Here is a 27,985-nt window from a genome sequence, read left to right on the forward strand (position 1 = left end):
AAGGAGCCAACAGGACAGGATATGGGGCAAGGGTTTTAAACTAAAAGAGGACAGGTTTAGATTAGATATTAAGAAGAAATTCTTTACCGTGAGGGGGACCTGTCACTGGCACAGGTTGCCCAGAAAAAGGAAGTATCTCTAAGGTATTAAGATACAAATATCATATCCCTATACTGCCCAGTTATATTCCTGGTGAAGCAAGAAATTAATTCATCATGAAAATTACACTTGTATGTATTTCTTAAAAAAAAAAAAAAAAAAAAAAGTAGCTTTATGTTCACACAAGCCACTGAGATTTGGATTAGATATAAGGAAGAAATTCTTTACTGTGAGGGTGGTGAAGGACTGGCACATGTTGCCCAGAGAAGCTGTGGATGCCCCATACCTGGAAGTGTTTAAGGCCAGGGATAGGGCTTTGAGCAAGCTGGTCCAGTGGAAGGTGTCTCTGTCCATGGCAGGGGTTTGGAACTAGATGATCTTCAAGCTCGTTTCCCTGGCGTCAACAGAGCGTAGCAGCCCCCGCGATGCGGCACCAGCTCAGGACGGACACGGCGGCCTCCGCTCCTCCCATCCGCACGGGAGCGCTGCGCCGCCGCCTCGGGCCGAGCCCTGCCGTGAGGCCGCGGACTACAATACCCAGCATGCCCCGCGGAACCGACCGGAAGCGGCAGTGAGCGGGCGGAAGCGGAGGGCTGGGGAGCCATGAGGGGCGTCGGGAGCAGCGGTGCCATCCGCGCCTTGGCCGGGCCGCTCCTGCTCCCGATGCCGGCCCGGCTGCTCCCGGCTCCTCGCAGAGGTGAGAGGCGCCGCAGCGCCGTGCTGCGGCCCCTCGGGGTGGGTGGCTGCCGGTGTCGGGTGAGCTCGGGCCGTGTCTGTGAGCGGCGCTGGCCGGACTCAGTGTGGGAGCGGCCGCGGGGCCCGTCCCTTAGGCGCTGTGTGAGGGAGCGCTGAGCGCCTTCCCTCGGGGCTGGAACAAGGGGTGAGTTCCACGGGCGGCAGCAGCCGTGTACGCGGCTGTCAGGTGGTTGTTCGGGGCGGGAGGAGGTACTGGCGGTGCGGAAGGGCGTCACCCAGAGGTGTCTCGGGTACGGGTCTGTGGAGTGGTTTTCGCAGCTCCGGGCTGGGAGACGAGCATCCAGTCGAGACTGCAGGAGTGGAGCAGCGGGGCCAAGAGCAGCGTGGCGAGCAGCCAGAAGTGTAATGTCAGCTTTCTTGAGACTGTCTGTGCAATGTAGCTGTTCAACCCACTGAAAAAATCCACCTATGCGTTTAGAAGACAAGAGATGTGCGTTTAAAAGCTGAGACAGCTCCATAAAAACCATGTTTTTCAGTTGGTTTTCATTATTTGTATGTAGCATTTGGTGCATCTTAACTCTAATATTGTCATTAATAATACAGTGCTGTGGCTGGTTTAGTTATAGTCAGATTTTTATAGTATTTGTAAGATAGCACATAACTTGATTTATCTAGTAGCAGCACAAAATTATAAATTCCCTGTTGTTTAAATGTTATAAAGCTTTTGAGTAAAGATCTGGATAAGACACAGAATTTGGTTGAGGCAGAGAGCCAGCAGTGCATATAGTTTCAAATAAACATATTAAGAAGTAACAGGGCTCCTTAGATAACAAAGAATTAATCAGAGCAGAATCTGTAATATGTGAAGCCAGACAAACATAAGATGAAGAGAAACATATGTTTGAAATAAAAGTAGGAGAAGCAGTGAAACCTGCTTGTGGGAGGGCACATCATAAATGGAGTGGATCTTTAATACCTGAGGTTAGCTAATATCTCTTTAGAGATTAGGTATGATCTCTGAGGTATTATATACAAACATCATATCCCTTTACTGCCCAGTTACTTTCCTGGTGAGCCAAAAAATTCATTCATCATCGAAATTAGACTTGTATATATTTTTTTAAAAAATTATAGCTTTATGTTCACACAAGCCACTGAAAATGAGATACTTGGATTAGGTATAAGGAAGAAATTCTTTACTGTGAGGGTGGTGAGGCACTGGCACAGGCTGCCCAGAGAAGCTGTGGATGCTCCATCCCTGGCAGTGTTCGAGGCCAGGTTGGATGGGCCTTTGACTGACTTGGTCTGGTGGAAGATGTCCCTGCTTGTGGCAGGGGGGTTGGAACTAGTTGATCTTTAAGGTCCCTTCCAAACCAAACCATTCTGTGGTAAAATAAAAAGCTGTTGGAATTAAGGCTCAGCTATTTAAATAAAACACCAATTAATGCTTAACTGCATAAAGTCCTTCAGTGTTTTACAAGTATGAAAATTATTTAAGTGATGTTTCCCAAATATTATAAAACAGTTGGCTGATATTTGTGCTGTATCAGGATGCTTGTCTGTTGCACAGCTACATGAACACGCTTCAGACAGCTCTGTAAGTCCTGTTTAGTGTAAATTCCTTGTGGAAAAGTTTTGATGATTTCTGGTGTGTGCTGTAACCCAGCTTATTGTTGCAACATCCATGCAGCTTTTCTGTAATGAAAGAAATTAAAATAAGTGTATTGCATGATATGCCAGTCAAGGTAAGATTAAGGCTTGTTTGGTTATTTCCAGGTTTTGCTGCCACGTTTGTTAGGAAGTCATATGATGTCAGAAGAGTTGATATCACTCCCCTGGAGCAGAGGAAGGTGACTTTTGATACCCATGCATTAGTGCAGGAGCTGGAAGCCCATGGTAAGTGATATCAGATAAATAATTCAAAGGAAAACTTTGAAAATTAAGTAGTGTAACTTTGAGTGCTGTCAGTTTCCCCAGAGTGCCAGTACGCGGTGGTGTAAAATGTTTTGGCAGCCTCTTGAGCAGGCTGGTGAAGGAGAGGCATCTGATGGTGTGCCATACAAGCAACTGGGACATTAGATTTACCTCATTTGTAGCTGTAGGCAGGTTTATGTGGTGTCTTCCAGCCGAGGAACACGACACAGGTAACAAATGTAAAGTAACACTTAAAGACTTCTATAACAAAAATAAAGCTTTTCAAAAAATTCCTTCTACTAGCCTGCTAAGAATAAGTGAAAGGTTTTTTTCCTAATGAGAAATATTTTCAGCAGCATGGTGCTGTGATACATTCTCAATGCCCACTCTTCTGTTTTGAGTGAGACTGGCTGAAGTCAGATAAAGGGTCCATCCAGCCCTGGCATAACTCTCCAGGCAGAGAAGTGTTTCAGCGGGGCAGATGTATGTCATACATCCCCTTGTACTTTCCAAGTTTCCAGTTTGTCACCCTGGAGGTATTTTAAATGAGTTGAGAGTTTAGTAACCTTCAGTGGAAATCTTTTCACAAGTTTATGCAGTCCCTGAGCCACTATAAACTGATTACTATCCAGAGCATCCTTCCTCATGGAACTTCAGACATCTGCATGTTCTTCTGTTTATGCAGAATCTGGCATCTGTGGAGTGAATTTGATGCCCACTCAGCTCTTCTGTGGGAAGGAGTGAACATTTAATCTCTCATGTCACTCATGATTATGCAAATTTCTGTCATATTGCCTCATCATTTTCCAAAGAGAAGAATCCCAGCTTGTTGCATTTTTCCTGAAGCAGTAGATTTTCCATATTTTTGATTATTCACTATGCCCTTCTGCTAATATTTTCTGCTTCTGTCACATTCCATTCCATTTCATGTTTTCAGGGAACAGTGCTGGCATTACTTGACAACTGAATGTCCTATGAATTTGCATAGTAAAGTAATGTTGTGTCTGTTGTGTTCTCTGTTCTTTCTCCTACTAATTCAAAGGGTTTAGTTTGCTTTATTCATCCCTGCTGAGCTTTGAGCTGATGTCTTCATCAGACTAGCAACTATCTTTTAAAATCCCAAGTGACAGTAGAAGCTTTGTACAGTCAGAGGTTAGGATTGTTTCCACTGTTTGGGTCCAATAATAATCATATGTGTTAGTAGTTAAAAGCCTTGCAGTAGTCTGCTAACTATGGGTGGTTTTTTTTCATGCTTGTCAGCCTGTACTTCCCTACATCTCCCTAGAACTGTTTTTAAAAACTGGCACTGTTATTTTCCAGTCCATGGGAAACGACAGTAGGCTGTGAAATGTGACTTGTCTCAGGAACTGATTCAGCTATTTCTTCTTCAAGTTCTTTTAGCATTTGTGGGGTGAAGTCTGTCTGGTGCCAGTTGTTATTCAGTTTAATTTGTTCTGTAACTTCTACAAATACTTCTACCACAGTGACAGGTCTGTGTAGGTAAAACCACAAAAGTAAGAGAGCCATTTTAGTTTTCCCCCATCTTTAGGCAGTTTTCAGACTTCAGTCACTTGCTTATATATATTTTTCCTCATTTTCTAAACTTTCAAAAAACAAGTCATTTCTTGCTGTGGAGGAAGAGCAACATAAGGAATTGGCAAGAGCTTAAGTAACCCTGAAAATTCAGAGAAACTGAAGCAATACTATCATACTTTGTAGTGGAAGGAAGCTGTCATAAAGCACGTGTAGCTTTTTCAGGCCTGTAAACCAGTGGTGCACCTTGACAATACCAGTATTTTAGAAGGGTGCACTGGCATAGTCCTCTAAATAATGTGCCTTGAAAGCATTTTTCAGTGTTAATTTAGCCCACTTTATAAAATGGGCTAGTTGAAACACAACATATCAGTCAGATTGCTGGAAATCTCTAGGGCAAAAGCTCTCAGCATTTGACCAGATCTAACTAAAACGAGAGCAATTTTTCTTCCCTGTTATTCACCACACATCATCTGTAATACTTCAAATTTACACCAAGCTACAGACAAAGTGTACTTTTTATCGTCAGAAAGCAAAAAATCCCAGTTTGAGTTCATTCTGCAAGCAGTGGATGCAGCAGTTTAAAAATCAGTTTTGCATGTGTTCCTATCTCAGCAGGACAGTTCCAATATATGCAGAATTACTTGTCATTATTCTATTGAGTGCATGCTTTGTAGATGAAGGTAAGTTTGGTTTTTGCTAAATTATTTTTATAATGCATGAATGGCTAGATCTTGTATGAAGAAATTTGGTCTTTATTTCAGCTGCGTGTCTAGACTTTCAGTATATTAAAAGGTGCTGTGGCTCAGATTTTTGCAGCATTGCTTTTTCTAGCTGAAGTCGCAGTGCCTGGCTCCTGGCTGTCAGTTCCCAGTCGTTGTGTGAATTCCCATGTGCCACTGTGGTTAGGTCTGACACTTGAGTGTCTCTTGCTCCTTATCCAGATGTTTAATACCACCTTACCTTGTCATCCTTCAATTGTCCCTTAGGCTTTGGGAAGGAGCAGGCACAGACCATCATGTCAGCGTTGATAACCCTGTCCAATGTCAGCTTAGACACAGTCTACAAGGACATGGTTACACAGGCCCAGCAGGTAAAAACTCATCTGTGCTGTGTAGCTATAAAAGCTTGTGTTTGCATCTTTAAAAAACAAGTGAGCAGCTCTCTCTTGTACTATAAACACCTCACTGTGCCAGGTTTTCCTAAGTTTCACTTGGGATTTTAACAGAAGGTTATAGGCCCTGACCAGCTCCCACTGAAGTCTGACTACTTAATTGAACACAATGAAGATTTACAATTCCTGGGAAAACTTTGGTTGCATTTAAACTGAGGAGATAATATGTCTCATACCATCTTAAAATAACTGACTACCCTATAAAAACCAATGTTTCTGCCTAATGCAATTCCATGCAATTCTGTTTAGGATGCTTTGTATGTAATAGGATTTCCAAAAAGAAAGGTTTTCATTTTGATGAAGGAAAATCACAGAGACAGAAGTTCTTGTTTTTTTCTGAGATTTAGAAGGGAAAAAAAAGTTAGACAATTTTTATTACAAGTAAATGCCAGTAAGATAAAAATCTGTTAGAAGAAAGGCTCAGCAGTTCAAATAAAACAGCAATGAATGCTTAATTACATTAAGTAATTGAAGAAGGATAGCACATAATTTCAGCTTGCAGAGCCTTCTGGAGCAATGATCAAAACTATCACTGTGCATCAGAGAATCCCACAGCAATGTGTCTTTTTCCATGCTAAATAGTAGAGTAACTTCCATATCCTGGGTGAAGGAGTATTGCTTTCAGCATTTTAAAATTCTGAGCTTCTTCCTTTATTTTCTGGTTTGGGTTTTTTCCTGTGTTTATGTGTAGTGGTTGAATTCTGAACTTGTTAGTTCAAGCCCCAGGAAGGCTTTTCTCAGTGCTTTTTAGCAGTGTTTCTCTTCTGTCCATCAGATTTTGAAGCTGGCAGTAAGATACTCATTAAGTCTTTGTGCTTAGTAAGGGCTGCGTTCAGATCAGCAATTAATGCTTCTGAGGCTACTGAGTGTTCACTGAAAGTGGAAGAGACTGCAGGAGTGACCTGTAGTTTCAGGTCTATTTTATTTCATCACTATTTGGACTAACACCTCTGGCCTTTTTGCTTAAGTTCAGACTTGGTGAATTAAAGCAACAGAAAAAGCACAAAACTCTTGAGTCTTTCAAACAAATTGCTGGTATTAAATTGTCTGTTTCTGTCACATTCTTGTTAGAGAGACTCGTTACTTTTGGGCTTTGCAGTAGCTAATTTCATTGTTTCAGACCTAAACATTTTTTCTTTACTTGTCAAAAAGAGTGCACCTTAATCAATGGCATGTTTTATTTTTCAAAGGAAATAACTTTACAACAGATAATGGCACACTTGGACTCCATTCGAAAAGATATGGTCATCCTGGAGAAAAGTGAATTTGCAAACTTGAGAGCAGAGAATGAGGTACTAATATATATTTTTCATTGAGCATTTTAATTTCAGTATTTGTTGTGTTTTACCTGATGTTTTGTGGAACAGAATGTAAAAGTAATTCTGGATGCTTTCGGAATTGAAGAGTCTGTATGTTACAACTTCAGAGATCACATAAAAATATATTTCACTTGCTATGACCTGCTCAGATCTTCTGTAAAGGATTCTAAGATGTGTACATTTTTTTCAGCTTCTGTAATTTTATTTAAGGGTAACTGCTAGTTTCTGGCCATTAACCTTATAGTGCAGGTAGAGGAGTCAGCCATTCCTTTGCAAAAATTTAATTAATTTGGTGATTGAGACACATTTTGTTTTTACTTCATGGTATTTTGGTATTTCTCTGCTGTCTTTAGACTCAGGATAACAAGATCATCATTATTACAAAATAAATCCTTTATTTTGAACAAAATTCCCAGCAGATTATATATGCCTGTACATCTGAACACATTAGTTAGGATATTTAATCAAGAACAAATTGATCCATTGGGAGGAAAAATGGGGAAAGAATAATTGCATGGATGCAGTGATAACACATCACTGATTCATTTGGTTAAGTTTCCTGAATTTGTAAAAATCTTTTTTTTTTTTTTTCCTCCTCTTCCCTTAGAAAATGAAAATTGAATTAGATCAAGTTAAACAGCAGCTAATGGTAAGTAAACAGCAAGTACCTACACATTCCCATTAGGGAGAATGAGTAGCTATTTTCATAATCTTAATTTGTTTTAAAGACTGAAACCGGCAAAATCCGAGCTGACAGCAAGCTAGACATAAACCTGGAGAGGAGCAGGGTGACAGATATGGTGAGTTGGTCTGTGAGATGACCTTACTAGCTTTGTGTTGTGTTTCTGTTGCTATAGCTGTGATTTGTCTTTTATCCACAGTTTACAGATCAGGAGAGGAAACTGATGGAAGCAACAACAGAGTTTCATAAAAAAGTAAGTATTGAACAAAGTAGGATATAGTTATGCATTGCATGTTCTGTAAACCCCAGACTTTGGTGAAAGCTAATACATTTGTGGGTATGGTGAAGCAAAAGGCCAGGCTCTGTCACTCAGGGCTGTTGCAGGTGTTTCTTGCCTGTGGGATTCACACTAAACTCCAGTCAGCAGAGGGAGGCATTCCAGCCTTGTCCCTTGCTTCCCATGTACTGTTGCAGGCTGGCACAGCTGGGATGTGAGCTATCATGCTTCCTTTTTCCCAGTGTTAACTGATGAGCTGTATCACAGGGATGATGCAGGTGCCTACAGCCAAGCAATTCAAGGGCTGGAAGTCCCGAAGCTGCTAGAGGACACCAGAGTCTGTGGGGCTGAAGAGGGACCATGTCCCATCTTGAGCATATCTTCCATTTTTGCAATATGCCTTGTGAATGCTTAAACCTTTGTTTTTCAAAACCGCAGGAATACTGTTCTGTGTGCTGTAGAGTATCTCCTTCAGGAGGCACTGGCACATCAGAGACAAAAGTCTGTCATGAGGGGGCGAGACAGTGGCACAGGTTGCCCAGAGAAGTTGTGGACTCCCCGTTCGTGGCAGTGTTCAAGGCCAGACTGGAAGGGGCTCTGACCAACCTGGTCTAATGGAAGGTGTCCCTGCCCATGGCAGGGGGGTTGGATCAAGATCCTCTTTAAGGTCCCTTCCAACCCAAGCCAGACTGTGATTCTATGATTGTTGAAGTTTTCTCTTTCACTGTCTCTATCCCTTCAGCAATCTTTTCAGATTGTATGAAGCAGGTTTCTCTAATGTCTCCTAGCAGCGATAGGTTGGAAATTTTCTTGTTTCTGGTAGCATGGTATTTTAGTTCAGCTTTGGAAAGCTGAAAGGGCTAGAGATCATTGTCAAATATATGCTGTCTTTTAATATTTCAGGATGCAAATACCAACAGCATTATCTCAGAAATCAGTAATAAAATTGACACTGAAATAGCTTCCTTAAAAACACTCATGGAATCGAATAAACTTGATACCATTCGCTATCTGGCAGGTATGTGACAGGCAAGGAGGTGAGTACTGGTACTGGGTTGTGGCTGTATAAAATTCTGTTTAGGAGTAAATGCTAAATGAGGTCAGCTGTAGCAGCAGACATCTGGGATTGGGTAGAGGAGATCTCTTTCCCCCTCCAGCTGGAAGAAATGTGACAGAGAAGACAGAAGAGCTGGGAGCATGCCACAGTGGGACTAGGATGGTGCCCAGAACTGATTATTAGGACAAATACAGACATGGTTAAAAAAAAATTAAAAGCCTAAATACCTTACCCAGTTTGACAGTACCTCTGCTTGCTGCAGCAGCCATTGATGTGATGGAGTTGCTATAGAAGTTTTGCTGAAGGTTTGCTGTCATTCAGGACTGGTCTGAGAGTGACCAGTTCTGCCTCCCACTGAGTCTTCACAGACACACACTTTCTGTGTGCCAGGACTTGAACTTTTCCCCTACCAAGCAGAAAAAATTTCTCCTTGCTCAAAAACATAATTTGAGATTAGTCTTCTCTAAGATGTACATAACCAGTGAAGTTTTTATTGTGTAAGAGCTGGATAAAAAGAGAGTAATGCATTATGTTTGGAAGTGAGAATAAGTTCAAAGGCAAATCTAATTAGCTTTATTCTAACACTAATTGAAACAGCAGCATAACAAATCCAAAAGACAACTTATCAGGTTTCAGGAGTGCTGCCATGTTTGACAGCTCATTTTCAAATTCATTGTCATTTTGGTTCCTTGGGAAATCTGGGATGTCTAATGTGAGCTCTCATGCAGCCAGCTCTCCTATAGTGCAGTTTCCAGTAGCTGGGTGACATTAGTACAAGCCCCTGTAGCCTGTGGTGCTCTGAGGTATCCAGCATAGTTGTTGGGATGTGTCCCTGGAAATGTGGCTCCTTAGGCTGCTGCATTGGGCCTCCCATCTCAGCACTGCTGCTGTGCAGGGTATAGCTTCTGAGACCAGCCATTGGCTTCTGGAATTGTTCTGTCACACCTGCAGCAATCTGGGAGGTTTAGGAGGCTCTGCTCTAGAGTTGTTAATTCTTCCATCTGTTTGCAGCTAATTTCTAATATGGATAAAGTGGAACAATAGCATTCAGTTATTTATCTCCTTTCTTTGTGTTTTGTTGTTTTTTTTTTAACAGCTTCGGTGTTCACTTGCCTAGCAATAGCACTGGGGTTTTACAGGTTCTGGAAATAGATCTACATGGAGTGACTGCACTACATACAGACAGAAAAGGCCACCCAGGCAACACGACTTCAATAATAACCTTGGCACCTTTTGGTTTTGATATTCTAACTGTATAATAAATATGTTTTCTGAATATATAACACTAAAGATCAAAATAACTGGGGGGAAGTTGCCAGATAGTAATATTTCATTGCCTCCTATTCAATACTGTATTTATTTCAAAGTATTTCTTATGCTATAGCAGAAAGCTTCCTAATATCTTTTAGAATTGATTTTTTTTTTCTTTCTGGAAAATTCTCAATCTCAGCTCCTTTAAAAATGGAAATATTAAGCATTGTATATACTCTAGAAATGGGAATTCAATTCCCAAATTAGAGTTCCCAGTATGGGGAGGCTTATACCAGACTTCAACCTACCTAATCTGATCCAAGTAAATTAATCTTGAACATAGGTTCAGGATTTTGCCTCCAGTCTGTTCCTCACTTTTTTGATGAATTGAAGCTTGGCCCTTTGGTTTTTTAATCTACATACATAAAAACACACTCCAGGGCCTTTACTAAAGAACCTTTTTTTTTTTCCTTGAAAACTGATTTACATTAATTCAAAATCTCATGTACAAAATGTCTCTATAGATTTTTGTTAGTATCTCCTGCAATTTCTGTAAGCCCAGAGGTCCAAAGAATGGGGAAACTTCTCTGTCTTTGCCTTTTCAAGGGGAAATGCCTCCACTCCCAGCAGCTGTGTGCAGCCCTGGGGCAGATAAGTGCTCTTAACTTCCCCCCTCAAGTAGTGCAGAGTATTTCCAAGAAACCTGCACATGTTTTCTGGGCATAGTATCTGGCTTTTAATATGGAAACACTCAGAATCTCAGTGGTGCCAGGGTGGTGGTGGTGGTGATCCTCCTCCCCCCTCCTCCAGGCGTTTGTAATCCCATGGGACACACTGACCCTCATGACCACTCTGCCTTCTGCAAGGACTTGACAGCTCCTGTTGCAGAGTTACAACACAAGTGGATGCCTTCCAAAAGTGAAGCAGTTCCATCTTGTTGAGTACAAATACATATGCTTGGTTTGATTTAGTATAATAATATTTTTTTAAAGTCTTTCTGGATTAACTTTAAAGTAAGAATAGGCCTTTTATGGGCTAAGGACTACTGTAGTACTGAGTACTGGCAATTTTTTTTATTGCTGTTTTATTCTGTTTACAGTTGAACTTGCTGGTATTCTGCCAATTCTTATATTCTCTGCATTAAATTATTTATCATCATCATTCAAGAAAATAAAATAAATTTCTTATATTTGCTGTCTGGCATTCTGAGAATTTCTGCATGAAAGTTTAGCACCAATGATGATGCAGGAAATAGCTCATCTGGTGCAGCTTGTCACCACCATCATTTCATACGCCCTGAGCCAGGCTCTTGATGCAAGGCTGTTAAGTCAGCATGCCTCTCCTTCATGGTGCACACAAAACCATGGATTTTTATTTTCCAATATCCTTTAAATTCTCAGAGATGAAGTTTTCTTTGGTACTAAGGAGAGGACTGACACACTAAAATAATTATCTTCTAAGTCTCAAAATGACATTTCCAAAGGGAAAATAATTTCACAGTAGCACACAGCTGATAGAAAAGCTTTTATATGTGTACTCAATTAATGGTTTTTAGGTATGGAGGAGAGGTCAGGGTTGCCATTTCTAACCACAAGCTACCCCATTACTTAGTAAAGCCTTCAGCCCTGAGTTAGACTCAGAGACCAACTGGCGCAGGTCAGCTGGAACCTCACAAAGGAGTCTGCTTCCTGCCTTCTTAAGGAATTACTAAAGATGGAAATCAAGGGGCCTGGCACCTCTCTGCAGCTGAGAAGTAGTTCTCCCATCCACTATTCAGCTTCCACACTGAATATGCTAGGAGGTAATGTGCACTTTTTCCATCCTAAGTACAAAATAGACCAGTCAATGGAGATACTTTCCTCAGAATTATGAGGGCCTGTGACTTTCCTGTTTGTTAGGCCAGAGAACCAGAGAACTAAAAACAGTTCAGTGAAAGGTAGAGACCCACAGCTCGTCTGTAGAGCTGGGCTGTGCAAACACTTTGCATTATCTAGAATACTGGTTTTGTACCTGCAGTCTGCTGCCCCTCCTTTGAGGTTCATTCTTCAGTGTAGTTGCACTCCTCCTTGGCTTCAGGCTGACTGCTTCTTTATTTTCATCTTTGCAAGACTTGGCCATTGTCTCAGCTTCCTGAAACAAAGAATACTACAGCCATTAAACAGGAACCACTGAAAGGATGTGAAAATTACATCTGGGAGTAACTACAGAATACTGTGTTCAGATTGAAGCTGAGGGCAGAGCACAGTCCTGGGGCATGGGATGGCAGCACAGCAGTGTGAGAAGCTCTCTTGGCTGTAGCAGTCACTCAGACAGAAAGGCTGCTTGGTTAGAAGGGGAAAATTACCAAAAATCCACAACTGCCTAATGACAGAGAAAATGTTTGCCAGCCTGACAATCACAAGGCTAAGAAGCAGAAACATCCCTGAATAAGTGCAGCTGGCCTCTCTGAAATACAACTGTGGCACCTAGCATTCAGTGCCTGAGATTCCACCAAGAAGCACAAAAACAAAGTTCTGCAGAGGCAATTGACTGAAAAGATGGAAAATAGTCCAGGAAATAAAAAATACTCTGGAAGAATAGAAGCACCATCATCTATTGCCTGTACAGCTGAAAAGTAAAAAATTAGAAACAACATCTCCTGGCTGCTTGCAGTGTTGGTGTCCTCTTCCCTCTTATGTTTCTATCATATAAAAAGAACTTAATTTTTAATTCAAAATAGACCCTCTGTCTGAGAACTCCTAGTGCTGCACGTACTGTTCCTTTCCCAAACAGACTGAATTCTCTCCATGAATCTTCTATGAGATCTTGGGCTCTCATTCAGTATGCCTGGCTGACTCCAGACACTGTGACATGGATCACTGTTATTGAATTTGTCCCCCTCTGGGGACCCATGGTAGCAATCTCTACAGCCGTGCAGGCTGGGCAGCCCTTTAGGTGGTGACAACACCTCTCCTGAAGCACCATTCGAGTGTCAGGCACCGGCTCGCACCAAGGGGAACTAACAGTCACTGGATATGCAGTATGGAAGTACTGGGGATCAGCCCACTCCTTAGGTGAACATTAAGATGAAGAATAGCAGTGCTTCTCTGCCGGGATACAGAAGGAAACTGATACCCTTTCACAGCAGAGACACTGTCAAGGCCAGACAAGGCTCCTGCTCACTGCAGTGTCCCGAGCTGAAAGCTGTACCACATTTTCTCTAGACTGTGCCCTCTAATAGAGGGAACAAACAACAGAAGCAACAGGCAGGGGCCTCTGTGCCACGCCCGGGGAGCTGGTGTGGCACTCACCACGGAGGCAGCAGGGGCGGTGCAGGTTTTCCCCCGGCCCTCTCGGAGCTGGTTTATCTCAGCACGGTAGTCATCCAGCTGGCTCTCCAGCTTCTCCCGCCTGACTCGCTCATACTCCAGCTGGGCCTCCAGCTCCTTCACAGCCCTGCCAAAAGCAAAGGAGACAAGCAGAGCATGAAGTACATCCAAACTTGCCCCGGCTGCTCCACGTGGCACGGTGCCTTTGCCAGGGAACGGGTCGGTCACGCAGAAAGCAGCGCAGCACGCCTCACGCCAGTTGTGCTCAGGCTGCGGACCCTTGGTGATAGCGCTGAGCAGCAGCAGCTTTCCTTCCTCGGCTGCCAGCGGTGCTCAGCGCGGTGGGACCACGAGATGGAGCCGTCTGCCTGCACACCGAGCCCGGGCCGCGCTGCCTGTGACCCGGCCAAGCTCCAGCTGCGGGGGAGGGAGAAGTGCCCACGCAGCCACGAAGTTATTATGAAACAGAGAAAAAGCACAAAGCCGGCGGCATTCTGGAAAGGTCAGGGGCAGCCTTCTCATTCACATCTGGTGCGTCTACACCCTTCCTATTGATTGGCTTAGGCACGGATGAGGAATACTGAAGATGACAGCTTGCATGACTGGTTTATTCACAGTTGCACAAGATCTCACTGGTCACACCCTCAAGGGCTCCTAAATTATTTGAGATTCCTGGAACTGTTTAGCTGACACAATTCACACATAAACTGAATCTCTGTAGTTGAGCTGGCTCTCTCATATATCAGGATGAATTATCCCAGCTACAAGGATGGAAGATCAGTAAAAGGAAAGGGGAGATATCTGCCCTATGCATTCAAACAGCACAGGAGGAAAGCTCTCAGCAAGACCTACCATGTTTCCATGTTTCCCTGTTTCCCAGAGTGAGGAATTCCTGACTCAGGCCCTTTGAGCTACCAGTCAGCCTTACTGACACTGCAAGAATGGCTTGTGCTCAGGGGACAGCTGACTTCTTCCATGCTTCCAATTAAAGCTCCCAAACTGTGTGGCACACCCATGGTAACAATTTCCTGCAGCGAACCGTGGTTAAAGCACCGTGAAGTGATTCACACCAGGCCTCTTACAGCCAAAAAACCTGGACTAAAGCAGAAATCTTCAAAATCTGCTACAGTGGCCTTCCCAAGGGGCAACTCCTGCTTTTCATCTAGCAAAATGGTGTTGTCATTAATGTCATTTTATCAATAATGAGGTTTTCTGACCTATGATACAAGCACCTTGGGGTTTATCTACAGATAGGTACCCTGAGAAGGGTAGGCAGGTATTCTGAGAAGCCCCATTTCTTTTCAAAAGAATAGTTTGAAGCTAAGGATGCTTCCTAGCCTTCACAGGTGGGAGAAACCCTTCAGAGAACCTCACAATTTTTCTAGTTTAGCCATACATGCTACAAAAAGCAACACCCCTTAAAGAGCCCCAGCAGAGCCTTCTAATAGGCATTGTTAGTTTTGGAGCAGCTGCTCTATCCAAGATGAACTTTCCTGTCTATCATTAGTCAACAGTGACTTTTCCATCATTAAAACCAGATTGCTCTGACCTTTCCACGTGGGCATCAACACCTAAGCTGGTCACCGTCCTCTAAAACCAGGAGAGACACTTCTAGAAGTGATCAATCTCATCCTGAAGTACATGTCTAATTATGACCTGGAAGTGCTTACACCTCTCCAGAAGCTGAAAAAGGAGCTCATGATAACTAACTCAGCCAGAGGTGTCTGTTACCTATTGTATACCTATCAAGTTAAGCAAGATGGACTTTCAGCATAAGCTGAGTCAAAGAATGATCTGGAACCAGAAGAAATCCTGACCTCAGTTTCCTGGCTCAGATATGGCTGTAAAACAAAGTACTTAATTGCAATCTGTGACACCTATTATCTGCTCCAGATCAACTGCTAAGTCTGCCATCTTCTTGATGGCATATAAGCCCCCCAGACAGTGACCAAATAAAGACAGTGGTGTGGGTTGGCCCAAACACATGATGGAGGTGGTTATCTACAGAGACTGAGAACAAAAGGTAGCCAAATCTTTGACAGGCAGAAGTGGAGACAGACCTGTCTTTGGAGGCTGCAGTATTGTTAAGTCTCTAAATCTTTGATAGACTTTTCTTTGAAATGTAAACAGTCTGTCCATCAAATCACCTGACCAACCTAACAGAACCATTTGATTTAATGGAGACATTGAGAATTAGACCTTATGAACAATGCTTCACAGGTTTGCTGATAGTTTTTTTTTTCCTGTGATCTGGATACAAGCTAATCCTTCCTTGAGCACAGAAACATGTTGCCAACGAACAAAAATGTTAGCAGGTCACTGAATAATCCCTGCTGTATATGCACTTCCATCCAAGCCATGCTAGGACTATTGCCTGTTTTCAGATTTCCTGAAGGGCATACATGTCTTTGGCATCCTCAGAGGAAACGAAGAGCCAGAAGCTATCAGACCTACTGCACACACCTGCAGAAAAACCTGAAGACTGAACAGATGATCCCACATAAGAATCATGGACCTATCAAGCACTTGTGTTGTGGTGCTGATCCTGGTGGTAGAAGTTTAGAAATGGAAGTTTAGAAATGGCCAGACCAATTGCTGCAGTTCATTTCTTTTGGCCCAGTTGAAGTTGGTAAGTGGAAAAGACAGAATGGCCAAATGCAAATGGAGGAGGATGTAAAGGAGAATGTAAAATGGGCCCTACAGAGTTAAACATTAGTAGGGCAGAATGACCTTACTTCTCAACTTTCCTTTCTTCTTTTCTCATCTTCTTCTCCTCTTCAGTTACTCCCCCCAGCTGTCTGTAGTTGCTGTAGGCAATTTCTAGAAGTCTCTGAAGTTCTTTAATCTTGTGATAGGCCCTTACTGTAAGACAGAGTTCTCCAGGTAGGTAAAATGCAAGAAGACAGTCATGCTAAAATCCAATAGTCTGGAAAATAGTCTCACAAACATTAGAGCAGAAATCACATTGCTCAGCAAACACTGAGCTACACCTGACACCCACACAGCAAGTAGATGTCAAAAACAAATAGCAATCCAACACCAACAACTGTTGCACCAACATGGATTAAAGTGGTGTAACAATTATGATCTGATTGCCTTCTGTTTGCTTTCTAATATTCCACAATTTGTTTCAATGCTCAGCATTACAGATATCCTGTCAACCATCTCATCTTATAACAAAAAGATCAGAGCAGTTGGCTGGGACTGCCCTAGTTAGAACTATAATGTCTTGGTGACAACTTTTGCAAACAGGGAGTGATGGAGATAGAGTGCTTACTGCGTGCATTCCTTTTCTCTGCTTCATCCAGGGCTAAATCTTCTTTGCTATCTGTACTCCCTTCTACACCATGTGTTTCAAAAAACTTGATGTTATTTGCATCTAGTTCTTCATCACTAGAGTTACTGTTTCCAGTTCTTGGTGTCAACAGTTCCACAGCTGCCAGATGGCCAAATCTGCACAGACAACAGTTAAAATCTGGAAAAACACGTGTGGTAGAAACTCTCAAACTGCCCATATTCCCATTTATCAGAGGGGTTTCAGAACTAAAGGAAGACTGTACACACCCTTCAACTATCTGTGTACTTTTTGTAGTATTCTTATGGTATGAGCTCTGCCTCAATGGAATCTTATGGCAATGGCTCCTACATCAGAGGCATCTCTTTCCTTTACAGGGTTTCTTAATTGAATCTTATCAGAATCTGCATTATTTTTATTAATGTAAAAATCAGCTGGCCTCTGCTACTTCTCATTTACTTTGTACAGCAAACTGTGAGCATATGGGCTCAAAACTGTCCTCTGGCAAATGAGCCAGTTTTCCTCTTTTGCGTCTGATCTCACTAAAAAGAAAATTAAATTAAGTGAATATAGTTACAAAAGCTATAGTTACAATAGCTTTTATAGTTACAATATTATAGCTACAATACAGCCTTGCTTATCACTCAGCTGGAATTCATGAGTTTTATCTGTTCTTTCTCCATCACCGAAAATCAGGATTAATTCCAACAAAGCTGACATGATATTAATACACAAATAGTAAGTAAATAAGTGTCAGAGCTACAGGACATGTACTGCTACCTCTTGGCTACATCCTTTGGAGTCTTTCCAGCATCATTTGTAATGTCACAGTCAGCTCCCATTTCAACCAACCACTGTAAGCAATGGATATGCCCCTGTTCAGCAGCTAAGGGAAGGAAGGCATACACGAGTCAATTATATACAACTGAAGTGTTTCAAACCTAAAATGTCCTCCTCTTGCCATTTTTTTGGCAAGTCAGAGATTGGGTTCACTAAGACACCACAAGGGAGATACTATTTCAAGAGGAACCTCTGTGTCAAGATGCTGACAATCACTTGGGTACACAGAGTTTTGGGGCAGAGCATGCAGTGTGGTTGGTGACTCTCTCTAGTTCTGGAAATGTACTGTCAGCTCTTGATGAACACAAGCTAAACTAAACTTGCCCAGTCTCATGTATGAAGCACAAGACACACAAATAACTGCTGCCCTAGTAAGAAAGGGCTGCATGTCACAGTTTGGCAGCCAAGCATTGTCACCTCTCCCTGGCTTTGGGCTCCCAGGGGTCAGACTCAGCTGGCTGCCCCAGCCTGTGCTGTGTGCTGCCATCTCAGGAGAGAGAAGCAGGGCTTTGTATTGGAGCTAAAGGTACAGCATTTCTTGGGACAGACACTCAAGGCAGCACCTCTCAGCAGCATCCTAACACAACCCTACTCATATGATGTGCCATGGCCACTCCTCCCACCACATGGCACCAGGAACAATGTCTCATCTATGGAAGATGGTATTTGGCAAGAGTAGATTAAATTGTACAGTGATTTTCTCAAGGAATAATAAATCCATTTCTTGACAGCACTTCCTGTTGGATATTTTTTATATTTGTTTTCAGTTTCAGAAAGTGGGATTTTAAAATCATTACATATCAGTTATTTTAATAATAACTTCAATTATGTTTTTTAAAATTCTACTGTATATCTAGTCAAAAAGAAATGTAGGAAATGTGTTAAAAGCATATTACAAAAATGCTTCCCTCTTTCTTTTGTCTTTTGTTTCTTCTTTCAGACAGTACCATGAAACCCCAAAAACAAAGAACCATTTTTTCTGTAATGCCAGCAGTCCACTACAAGTCAAAGTGTCAACCAGAAGTTTACCTTTCTTCACAGCATCCTACCAAATTACTTCGTTGTGTTTTTTACAATACATCCCCACAGTACTGATGTGTTCAGTAGATAAAGGCCAGGCCACAGTACAGATCATTCTTATACTTAGTCAGCCAGATGTTTCTAAAAGCCACATCTTGACTGAGTTTAAAAAAAAAAATAAAACCTATTAAGTAATATTAAATTAAGTGAAAATTAAAAACTCTTATATTTCGAATACAGCCTTGCTTATCACTCAAAGCTGGAATTCATGTGCTTGATCTATTCTTTCTCCATCGCTGAAAATCAAGATTAATTCCAACAAACCTGCCATGATATCGATATACAAATAGTAAATAAATGTCAGAGCTACTTAGTTTTCATTTTAGATGCTGATTTCTCTTCATTGTAAGCTCTATTTCCTTGACTTAAGCTTGGTTATATTGTTTTTAAAGTGACCCATGCACACATACATAACAAAATACAGGGTTTGGGATTGCCTTTCCAAGCCCTCAAGAAATGAGATGCTGTTTTTCATTAAGTTTATCTGATAAGCAGCCACTTGAAAAACGAAGTAAATGAATCAGCAACAAAGAGTAAAAGCTGAAACACAGATCATATTTACTGACCTTTGTGCAGGAGAGTGGATCCCTTATCGTCCCGCTCATTAATGTTGATTACTCCACTTCTCACTAGTCCTCTAACCACTACCAAGTCCCCATTGAAAGCAGCATCATGAGCTGGGAAAGCTAAAACTGAAAATGAAAGGCACATGTTTCCAAGCAGATGCCAGCAGTTCTACTGAACATGCTGGTATTTGTCTCACAGCTCACCTCCCTCATAGCAAATTATGTATGGACACTTCAGAAGTAGCAAGGATAATGCTCCTTAATCAGCTGAAATGCAGCTGTGTAACCAGCAGTGCTCACCAGACACTTGACTAAACGTGTCTTCGTTATGGCTACAGGCATCTCATACAGTTAAGAGATTAATTTCACAGACCTGAAGTAACAAGTACACCTTTGTGTACCTCTGCAGAATTACACATAATGCCTTTTTTAAGTGTATCTTGATCCATACTCACCTTCCTGTGTCTCTGGATGTTCCTCCTCTTTTTCCACACCATCAATATATTGCAGAATATTATCTTTGTAGAACCGTTCAGCCAAGTCCCTTGGAGTCTCTCCGTGGTCATTCCTGGCTTTCAGAGTGCGCATAACACTGGCCATTTTCCTGAGCAAGAACTTAAAGCAATGCAAGTGTCCTTCCACTGCTGCCAGATGTGCTACAGCACAAATGAAACAAAAGGTGCTAGAGCTGAGCCCTGCTGCCACTGAGAAAGCAATGCTCCCACCACTGGTTAGAGCTGGCTCATCTACCAGCACGTGAGCCATCCAACACTGCACAAGGGGAAGAGCAGCCTCAGCTGAATTGTAGATGTTCAGCTCCCACCCAGGACAGCTCCCACCCAGGTTCAACTCTAGGCAAAGGAGGCAAAGCTGTCAAGGGTGGGATCTGCAAAGATGATTTCATGGTGGAGCTGACTGCAGGAGACAAAACAGACTTCCAACAGAGCACCAAGGCCTAGCTCAGAGAGTGCACTGCTGGGGCCTCACTTCCCCAGGAACACATCTCACTGACCCTGCTGTTCCAGGGATACTCCTCATAGGGGGACAGCAAGCAGTGTCCTTGATTAGGAGCTAAGGCCATTTCTGCTTTAGGCTCTACTGTGCCACCACAAAAAAGTTGCAACACACCCTTGGTTACCTCACCCATAAAATGAGGACAGTGATAGGTGCTTTACTGGACAAAACATTTGAGGGTACATTCCTCACCTGACCTTTAGGCTATGCAGAGGTTTACTTATTTAATATTGCCACAGTGCTGGGCCTACAACAAAGTAAGAGGTACCAAACACATGCTGACTCGTTTGACATACGTAATATCCTCTAATCCCATTAATGAGAAGAACTTGCCAGATAAATGCTTATTATGATCTATCCCTCCATGAAAATGCTCTGTAACAGCTGGCTGACGTTCTAGAGGCAAAAGGATTAGTTTGTCTCTAGGTAAGAATCTCACTATCTTCATAATCAACTAACAATGTACACAGGACCCAAAAAACCCATGTCAATTCATTTTTGGCACACACAAGTTCTCTATAGCAAACCAAACCATCCACAGCTTTCCAGAGCATAACTGTTCTAAAAGGTTATGGACAATGGTTTTACAGCAAGATGACAATACCTCTGTACAGATGATAGTTTAAAATCTGAGCATCACTGGAAAAAGGGCAGTTTTTGCCATTGTCTGAATTTTAGTCAGTGAGTTAGGGAAAAAGGAAAAGAAGGGTACCATGCTCAAGGTAAGTCAGCTAGTGAAAAACTGACTCGACTCTTATGAATCCATATACAGATACCTAAAATCTGTTAGTATCCCAGCTTCTCTGTGTTTCATCTTGTCTTTTATAAAATCAGACTAACAATATTCACTCTTCTCAAAGCCACAAGTCAAAAAAATGTGTCTGTGAAAAATATTTAGAATAGGCTTGACTAGTGAGCAATAAAAGAAGCACAGGTATGACCAAAAAATGAATACAGAGAGAAAGCAAATTTAAATGTTCAGTTAATAAGCAGAGCCCATTCTGTACATTGAATGAGCCACAGAATTTTTTTTCTTCCAAAATATTAGCAAGGAAATTAGCAAAGATAGTTAGATCCCCTGCTGTAACATACATATACAAAAGATGCAACCAGCTTCTAAGTTTAAGGTGCCTGGCACTGCAACCTCAAAAAGTTTCTTCCAGTATTCTCTTAGGAAAAATTATTGCACAGTTCAGCTACTCTTGAAGCTGAAGTGTGTAAAGATAATTTAAATTCACTTCTGTTACACAAGCAGACAACAAGCTGGTTTGTACAGTACTTCTACTAATCTGTTACAAGTCTTGTTCAAAAATATCCTCTTTCCTTTGGAAGATAACATGATCAAATGAAACAGATCAAAGGTTGGAAGATCAGGCTTCTGTAGATGTCAAAGTACAACAAAAGCAGTTTTCTACTAACCATTTTATACAGAGCATTTAAGTAGAACTGTGCTGGCGTCTGCTTTCTCTCCACAGAAATCTGTTATGAGGGAAGTGTTCCCAAATGCAAATAAAGCTGCCTTCCATGCTGCCCCCAGGGTGCCTCATATCATGACCCCTTATTGCTAATGCACCAGATCTCCTGCTGGGATGCAGGAGCCTCACATCCTTTAACAAGACCCAGGTTTGCAAAACACAGCCTGGCTATCTGTTTCCCAGGTAAGTAGTCCTTAGTAGAGGGTAAAAGATTTTAAGAAGGGATTTATAAAGATAACTCTGTACAAGTTATAAAGAAAAACTTATGTTCTTTGGAACAAATAATGTGACAAACCATAAGAAGGAAAATGCTAAAATGAAAAGGATGCAAGGAGAATTCAAGACAGGAACAATACCATTGAGCTTACAGAGGATATTGAGACAGTGGTATGTTAGGGAGAGGGATATTGGAGAAAATACAAAAAGCGAGGAACAATCACTGGCAAATTTTTATGCTGAAGTGATTACACTGACAGTTATGAAAAGAAATTACAGATAATCCAGAAAAAGCAGTATTCCAGAAATGAAGATGAAGAAATCACAGGAAAATGAAAACAACTGTTTGACAAAATCAGTTAAGACACAGTGGGATACAAAAACCTGCATGCAAACACAACAGAACCTCATCACACTGGCACCAAGTCAAAAAGTAGCATATAGCAGCTGAAACTGCCTCCCCGTCCAGCTATCCCTCTGTGACCTCCACTGGCACACGAGCTCCATCAGAGATACTGCTCACCTGCTCCCAGTCAGGCTCAGCCTGCTGCACATCCCAGCATTTGAGAGCTCTCATCCTTGCTAGCAGCAACAGGAAGTGAATGGGATACTATCACCAACAGTAACACTTTGGATTTTATAAATCCTCCCATCATTAGAAAAATGGACTATCTATGCGGATTGCATGGAATCAAATAGCAAATGTTGGCGCTGTGCATTAGTTATAATTTGCTCAATCATTTCACAACAACTGTAAACCAAAAAACACATGATTTATCCTGATATACCTGGAAGGTTTCCATTGTTATCCACATCATCTACACATGCTCCCCATCGAACAAGAAGCTGCAAACACCCCAAGCGACCGTGAAAAGCAGCATAATGAACAGGTTTCCAGTCATTCCTGTCTGAAACATTTACATCCTAAAATGAAAGCAGCAGGTTAATTAATTCACTTCTGAATCCTAAGACACAAGACAAATTTTATATATGGGAATCCGCTGTTCATTGTGTTAAATTATTTAAATCAAACCAAATAACGTTTTTCAAAGTTCATGCATTATATGCAGTTCCAGTTTCAAGACAGGCACTTTTCACAGGTTCTTGCTTTTACTTAATACACGTAGTAAAAGTGCATTTTTAGACATGTTTTTATCATCATAATGACCTGCATTGGTCATTATTCCTTAAATATGCATCTGGACTAATTTTCCTTTTTTCTAAGTTTACGTCTCCTTTACTATAGATTTTTAGAACTGCAAAAAATTACCATCACCCCAGTACCTAATGCTCATTTAATGACATCTTCAGTGGAAGGTGATTTACTTACATTATGATTCTCTCTACATTTTTTGATCATGTCCCTAAATGTATATCACAATCTAAAAAACCGGAAATTTACCCACGGAATAAATTTCTCCCCAGAAATTAATCTACAGCCCTAAATCTCGGTTTAAGCGAGGAAGCGTTTTGCTTGGGAGAAGCTGCCGGGCTCTGGCAGTGCAGCAGGACTGCCGGCAGGAGTCTCACCGCCCCAGTGCGCAGCAGGGTCTGCAGGGTGTACGAGTGCCCGTGGGCTGCAGCCAGGTGCGAGGCCGTGCACCCGCGCTCGTCCCGAGCTGCTGCGTCCGCTCCGTTCAGTAACAGGGCCTGAAAGAAATGCAAAGCACACGTTCATTTCGCAAGCTGAAAAAGCAAACATTTCTTAGAAGGATGGTGCGTGATGACCAGCAGGATAACTCTGGGCTGACCTCAGGGGTCTGGTATTGCACAAAACAGATCTGTTTGGGCAGACGGCGCAAATGAGTGCTCTGCTTTGAAAATTACTAACTTAATTGGACATGTCAAGACATCAAATGAGCTACTCATAGCTCCCTGAGGGGCTTCGTAATGCATTTGTCCGGGGTTAAGGTCTGCCCTACTAACTTTTGCTTGAGAATGAGTATTTGCAGTACCTGCATGCAGGCATCCTGCCCTCGGATGGCCGCCAGGTGAGCCGCTGTCCAGCCTCTCACAGTCACACGTGCGGTGTCAGCTCCATGCCAGAGCAGCCACTGAAGGCACTGCTCAACAAAACCAAAGGGCTTCTTATTCAACTATTCCCATCGTGTCTCTGAGGCACGTTTCAACTAGAATCTATCCCTCAAAGTTACATTTCAAAACAGTGCTGGAATACTTCCTTATGGACATAGGAGACCCCAGAGCATGCCTTAAAACAGGTATTTGTGCATTAGGAAGTTATGGGTAAGTTATACTTTCTGGGTTTCACCCAAGGGTACAAAATGTGCAAATAACCTACTAATTCAGATCCTAGCATCAATGTTACAGCATGACTTTATCATTTTACTCTTCCAGATTTAAAATATAATCTGTGAGAGTATTCTTATGGCATGAGGTAAAAGCATTGGAAAAAACAATGCAAACATGCTCACGTGAATTCCAGCTAAAATTACTGGCAGGAAAAAGATCACATACTAAATTTAAAGCCTCATTTAATTTATTAGGCTTCTTAGGCATATGTAATCCCATATCTCTTCTCATCCTTCCATGCCCTAGTTTTGTTTTATTCATCTTCTTCCAGCAGACATCATTGCTTGCAATGGAAAGCTTTATGAACTATTCAAAGACAGCTAGAGGAACAGTTAGAACTTTTTATTATATATTATGATTTATTATCTTCTTTCAGGCCATCTTACAGCTTCCTCCACTATTTCTGCCGAGGAGCTTAGTGACAAACAGATGACAGATAATTCAATAAAATCTAACAGACTGATTGCAAAATAAGAAAATCAAATGAAAAATGGCAGAACTTAGAGAGGCAGAAAGGGAAGGCAAGCAATCTGGTTTTGGGGCTGACATTAGCATTTTCTTGACAGTATCTCTAGATTCAGAAGCAGCTCTGTACTTAGCAATTCCTGAGTCTAGCAAGAACTTCACGTTTTTTCTTTTGGGACATGAATGGCCTTGCTGCTTCAAGTTTAAACTGCCAAGAACAATGAACAAGGAGGCTGCAAGAAGAAGGAGAATGTTGTGCTGAACACAGCACTTCAGTCCTTCTGGAAGTTTAAAATATTGATGCAATCACTTGCTGATTTCTCTACCATTATTCAACATTTTCATTTATTAAAATAAAATGTATTAGGACTATTTCTATGGAGAATGAGGTATGGGACACTGGTAAGCAGAATGAGTATATTCTCATGTCACTTCTCACCTGTTTCAGTTACCTTTAGAACATTTTATACATCATACAGGATTTTCTAGGTGTCTCAAGAGAAGGAGAAAATGCAATAGAGACAAAAGAAGGTCCTGAGTCTGAACAGGGGGGCCGTAAGGCACATTTTGCTCAGAGTAAGCAATACTATGATTTTGTAAAATATGGCAAAGTTGATTAAGTAAATTGCCTGGGTCTTCAGAAAGAAAAAAAATAAAATGAAAAAATCCTGTACTCCTGCCCTTGTTGAATATATTTAATAAGAAAAACAGGCAGAGATTATTGACTGAGTCTGATCAAAGCAATGTTGTGTTCAGCCTCTCCCAAAGGAGGAAATATGGAATTATAAAAGCCCAGTTATGCCTATACACTAAGGTAATGTTTTACCTCCAGACTTCCCGAGTGGGCAGCACACTGCAAGGGTGTGAATTTGTGAGCTACATCCACCTCATTAACACTGGCTCCACTTTTTATCATCGATGCAAGCTGTTCTACATCCCCAGCTTTCACTGCTTCATGCACACTAGTGTAATTTTGCTTCTTCTTGACAACTAGTGAGGAGTAATGAAAGGGCATTAGTCCACTGCTTAAATCAGCAACATTTAAGAGATAGAGAATGTGTGATGAATCAAAAAAATATCAGATTTGACATTCATGGCACAAAATCAAACTCTAAATGTAGAAGCAGTAGGATAAAAGAAAAAAAGACCTTCTGTCACCAGGCCATGGTATCAAATGACCTGTGTTCCCCCTTTAGGCCTTTCCACTGATTAACTACATGACTGGAAACAATGGGAATTACATATCCAAAACCCTTGGAACATCTTGATACCTTGACAAAACTTGTAAACAGAAATATGAGATGTAAGCAGATCTAATGGCCAAGGGGGCTAACTTCAGATAGCCAAACATGAAAGGAACCTAAACCAATTAGTATTCACCTTCTGCAGTAGTCATCATTCCAGTACCAAAATGCACCAACACTCTGATTACATTTCACACTGCTGGAAATCCTGAAGAATTGGGCAACTGTTTAGCAAGTCAAGAAAGCATAAAACTGAAGGTCTCAGGGTATTAGAACCTCAGTTCCTCTGCCTGTCGAGAAGAAATGGTAGTAGCAGTTAACACTGTTACACAATTGGAGGTAAAAAAAAAAAATAATAATATATATAAAAGAGATATTGCACGGATGTGTTTGTCATATATGTAAAAAAGCACTAGATATAGTGGCAGTTTACCAGTGCCTATTTTCATGTAATCTGTAGTGTGATAGTAGAGCTCGGGCAGATTTGGGGTTGCTACAGAGAGGAGGGGGGGAGTGAAGCTCCAGCACTCCAGCCTGACAGTAACACACCCTGTGTGTGCTGTCCTGTGTCTCAGCCCACCTCCACCTCCCCAGCTCGGCAGGCTGCATCACTGCCCCGCACAAAGCCTAGAAAACTTCAAAATCAAGACTCCATCCTGCAAAACACTGTACAAACAAACAGCAGCAGCAGCACAGAAACACAGAACAATTCTGGTGGGAAGAGGCCTCAGGAGGTCATCTAGTTCATGTTTTGAGGACTGAGTTGTTTAGGTTATTTTGAACAGTTTCACCACGACATAATTTTCCCCCAAGGAAGACACTGCTCATTATACCAAGTGAGGGTTACAGACTTGGGTCGAATTACACAACATCACAGGCAGGCCTGGCTGATTACGCTGCTCGGCAAAGTTCTAATGTGTTTAACACAATGTTTCGGGACAGCAAGTTCAAGGCAACTTTCCCCCCCCACTTAAGCCAGAGGAAAAGCAAACAACAAGGCACACCAGCAGAAAGAATTTTGTCACCCCTCTCCCTCTGGATACCTACTACTGCATGGAGACGAGTGCCAAGGGTGAGTGGCTGCTCTGGCTTCTGGGCACAAGACAAAGGCAGCAGCCTGGGACTAAAGCTCAGAAAAAAAGCTGTTAACATCAATTCTGTAAGAAGACACATTGATGTTCAAAGCAAAGGGCAGGCTCCATAGTTCTAGTGCAATTTTTTTTTACCAAAAACTGTTATCAAACACTCGTTTAATGTTCTGGGAGAAAAAGTTTGCAGAAAGAATTCAGTAAGCACTTTGAGATGGGTACCTGCCCAAAATCCAGTTAAAGAGATTAAGTGAAGAAGTATACAGCTGGGAATAAGGAAAGGCACAATTTGGTGTTGCACCAACAAAGGTGTTGCGATGTTTCCGTAACACACAAACCCAAACCCCCGGAGCTCGGCTTTGGCAGTAGCCCCAGGGCGGCGGGAGCCGCCGGCCCGGCCCGGCCCGGCCCGCTGGGGCGGAGGCGGAGCTGCCAGGCCCGGAGCAGGGGGAGGGCCCGGCCGACCGGCGCCAAACACCGCCTTTCCCCGCGCTTTTGGCGGATGCGGAGCCTCCTCAGTGTTGTGCGTGCATCCCGGCGGAGCCCCGTGCCACAGCCCCGGGGGTTTGGGAGAGCCCGTCCCGCCCCGCGCCACAGGGCCGCCCGCGGCGAGGGGACGGGGGAAGGAGCAGGCGGAGGAGGGGCGGGCGGAGCGGTCTCACCGGCCGGAGCGGGGCACAGCCGCCCCTCGCAGCACAGGGAGCCGGTAGCTCGCTGCTGTCGCCTGGAGCGGCTCCCTCCCGCTGCTGCTGCTGCTCTGCTCCCCGCCCCGGCGTTGCCACGGGCCCCGGGCTCGCCTTCCCGCGGAGGAAAATGGCGGGCGGGGCGGGAGAGGCGCGGGCCCGGCCCTGCCGCACGGGCTGCGCTGCAGCTGCTCGGGCCGTCCTGCGCCTTCGGGCGGCCCTGGGCTGCAGCCGGCACGGTGATCCCCACGAAAATTGTAACAAGTACCAGTTCTCACCTCGGAACCCCCCAGTGATGCTCTGAGCAAGAGGTACTGAACCAACTCGTGCTCCGCATGATCGGACTCCGGTCACGTTGTGGGAACCTTTAACCCTCATTTCTTTCCTGCAGTGACGCGA

General features: G+C 42.7%; 2 protein-coding genes across 11 annotated transcripts; one reads left to right on the forward strand and one right to left on the reverse strand.

The window, feature by feature from the left end:
• Window positions 1-301: 301 nt before the first annotated feature.
• On the reverse strand, window positions 302-27,982 carry ANKRD42 (ankyrin repeat domain 42). Of its 9 annotated transcripts, none has more exons than XM_059838506.1 (15): window positions 27,865-27,982; window positions 26,863-26,938; window positions 25,952-26,105; window positions 25,398-25,561; window positions 23,752-23,859; window positions 23,327-23,446; window positions 22,585-22,720; window positions 19,547-19,747; window positions 19,092-19,217; window positions 17,386-17,491; window positions 16,588-16,763; window positions 16,046-16,172; window positions 13,293-13,437; window positions 12,013-12,132; window positions 302-1,261 (listed from the first exon to the last, which is right to left on the reverse strand). In XM_059838506.1, the coding sequence occupies exons 3-15, from the start codon at window positions 25,968-25,970 to the stop codon at window positions 1,067-1,069; spliced, it is 1,743 nt and encodes a 580-aa protein (XP_059694489.1). In that variant the 5' UTR covers window positions 25,971-26,105; window positions 26,863-26,938; window positions 27,865-27,982; the 3' UTR covers window positions 302-1,066. The 9 variants fall into 9 exon arrangements, 6 of the variants coding, with proteins under 6 accessions (XP_059694489.1, XP_059694488.1, XP_059694492.1 ...); XM_059838505.1 differs by lacking the exon at window positions 27,865-27,982 and adding an exon at window positions 27,566-27,701; XM_059838508.1 differs by lacking the exons at window positions 302-1,261; window positions 27,865-27,982 and adding an exon at window positions 9,309-9,769 and having other exon boundaries at window positions 26,863-27,415.
• CCDC90B (coiled-coil domain containing 90B) lies at window positions 663-11,191 on the forward strand. Of its 2 annotated transcripts, none has more exons than XM_059838512.1 (9): window positions 663-796; window positions 2,572-2,691; window positions 5,232-5,335; window positions 6,607-6,708; window positions 7,343-7,384; window positions 7,464-7,535; window positions 7,617-7,670; window positions 8,598-8,712; window positions 9,848-11,191. In XM_059838512.1, exons 1-9 carry the CDS (start codon window positions 703-705, stop codon window positions 9,901-9,903), a joined length of 759 nt encoding a protein of 252 aa, XP_059694495.1. In that variant the 5' UTR covers window positions 663-702; the 3' UTR covers window positions 9,904-11,191. The 2 variants fall into 2 exon arrangements, with proteins under 2 accessions (XP_059694495.1, XP_059694496.1); XM_059838513.1 differs by lacking the exon at window positions 663-796 and adding an exon at window positions 842-979.
• Window positions 27,983-27,985: the final 3 nt, after the last annotated feature.

The sequence above is a fragment of the Haemorhous mexicanus genome, chromosome 2, assembly GCF_027477595.1.
Source record: "Haemorhous mexicanus isolate bHaeMex1 chromosome 2, bHaeMex1.pri, whole genome shotgun sequence".
Lineage (NCBI taxonomy): Eukaryota > Metazoa > Chordata > Aves > Passeriformes > Fringillidae > Haemorhous > Haemorhous mexicanus.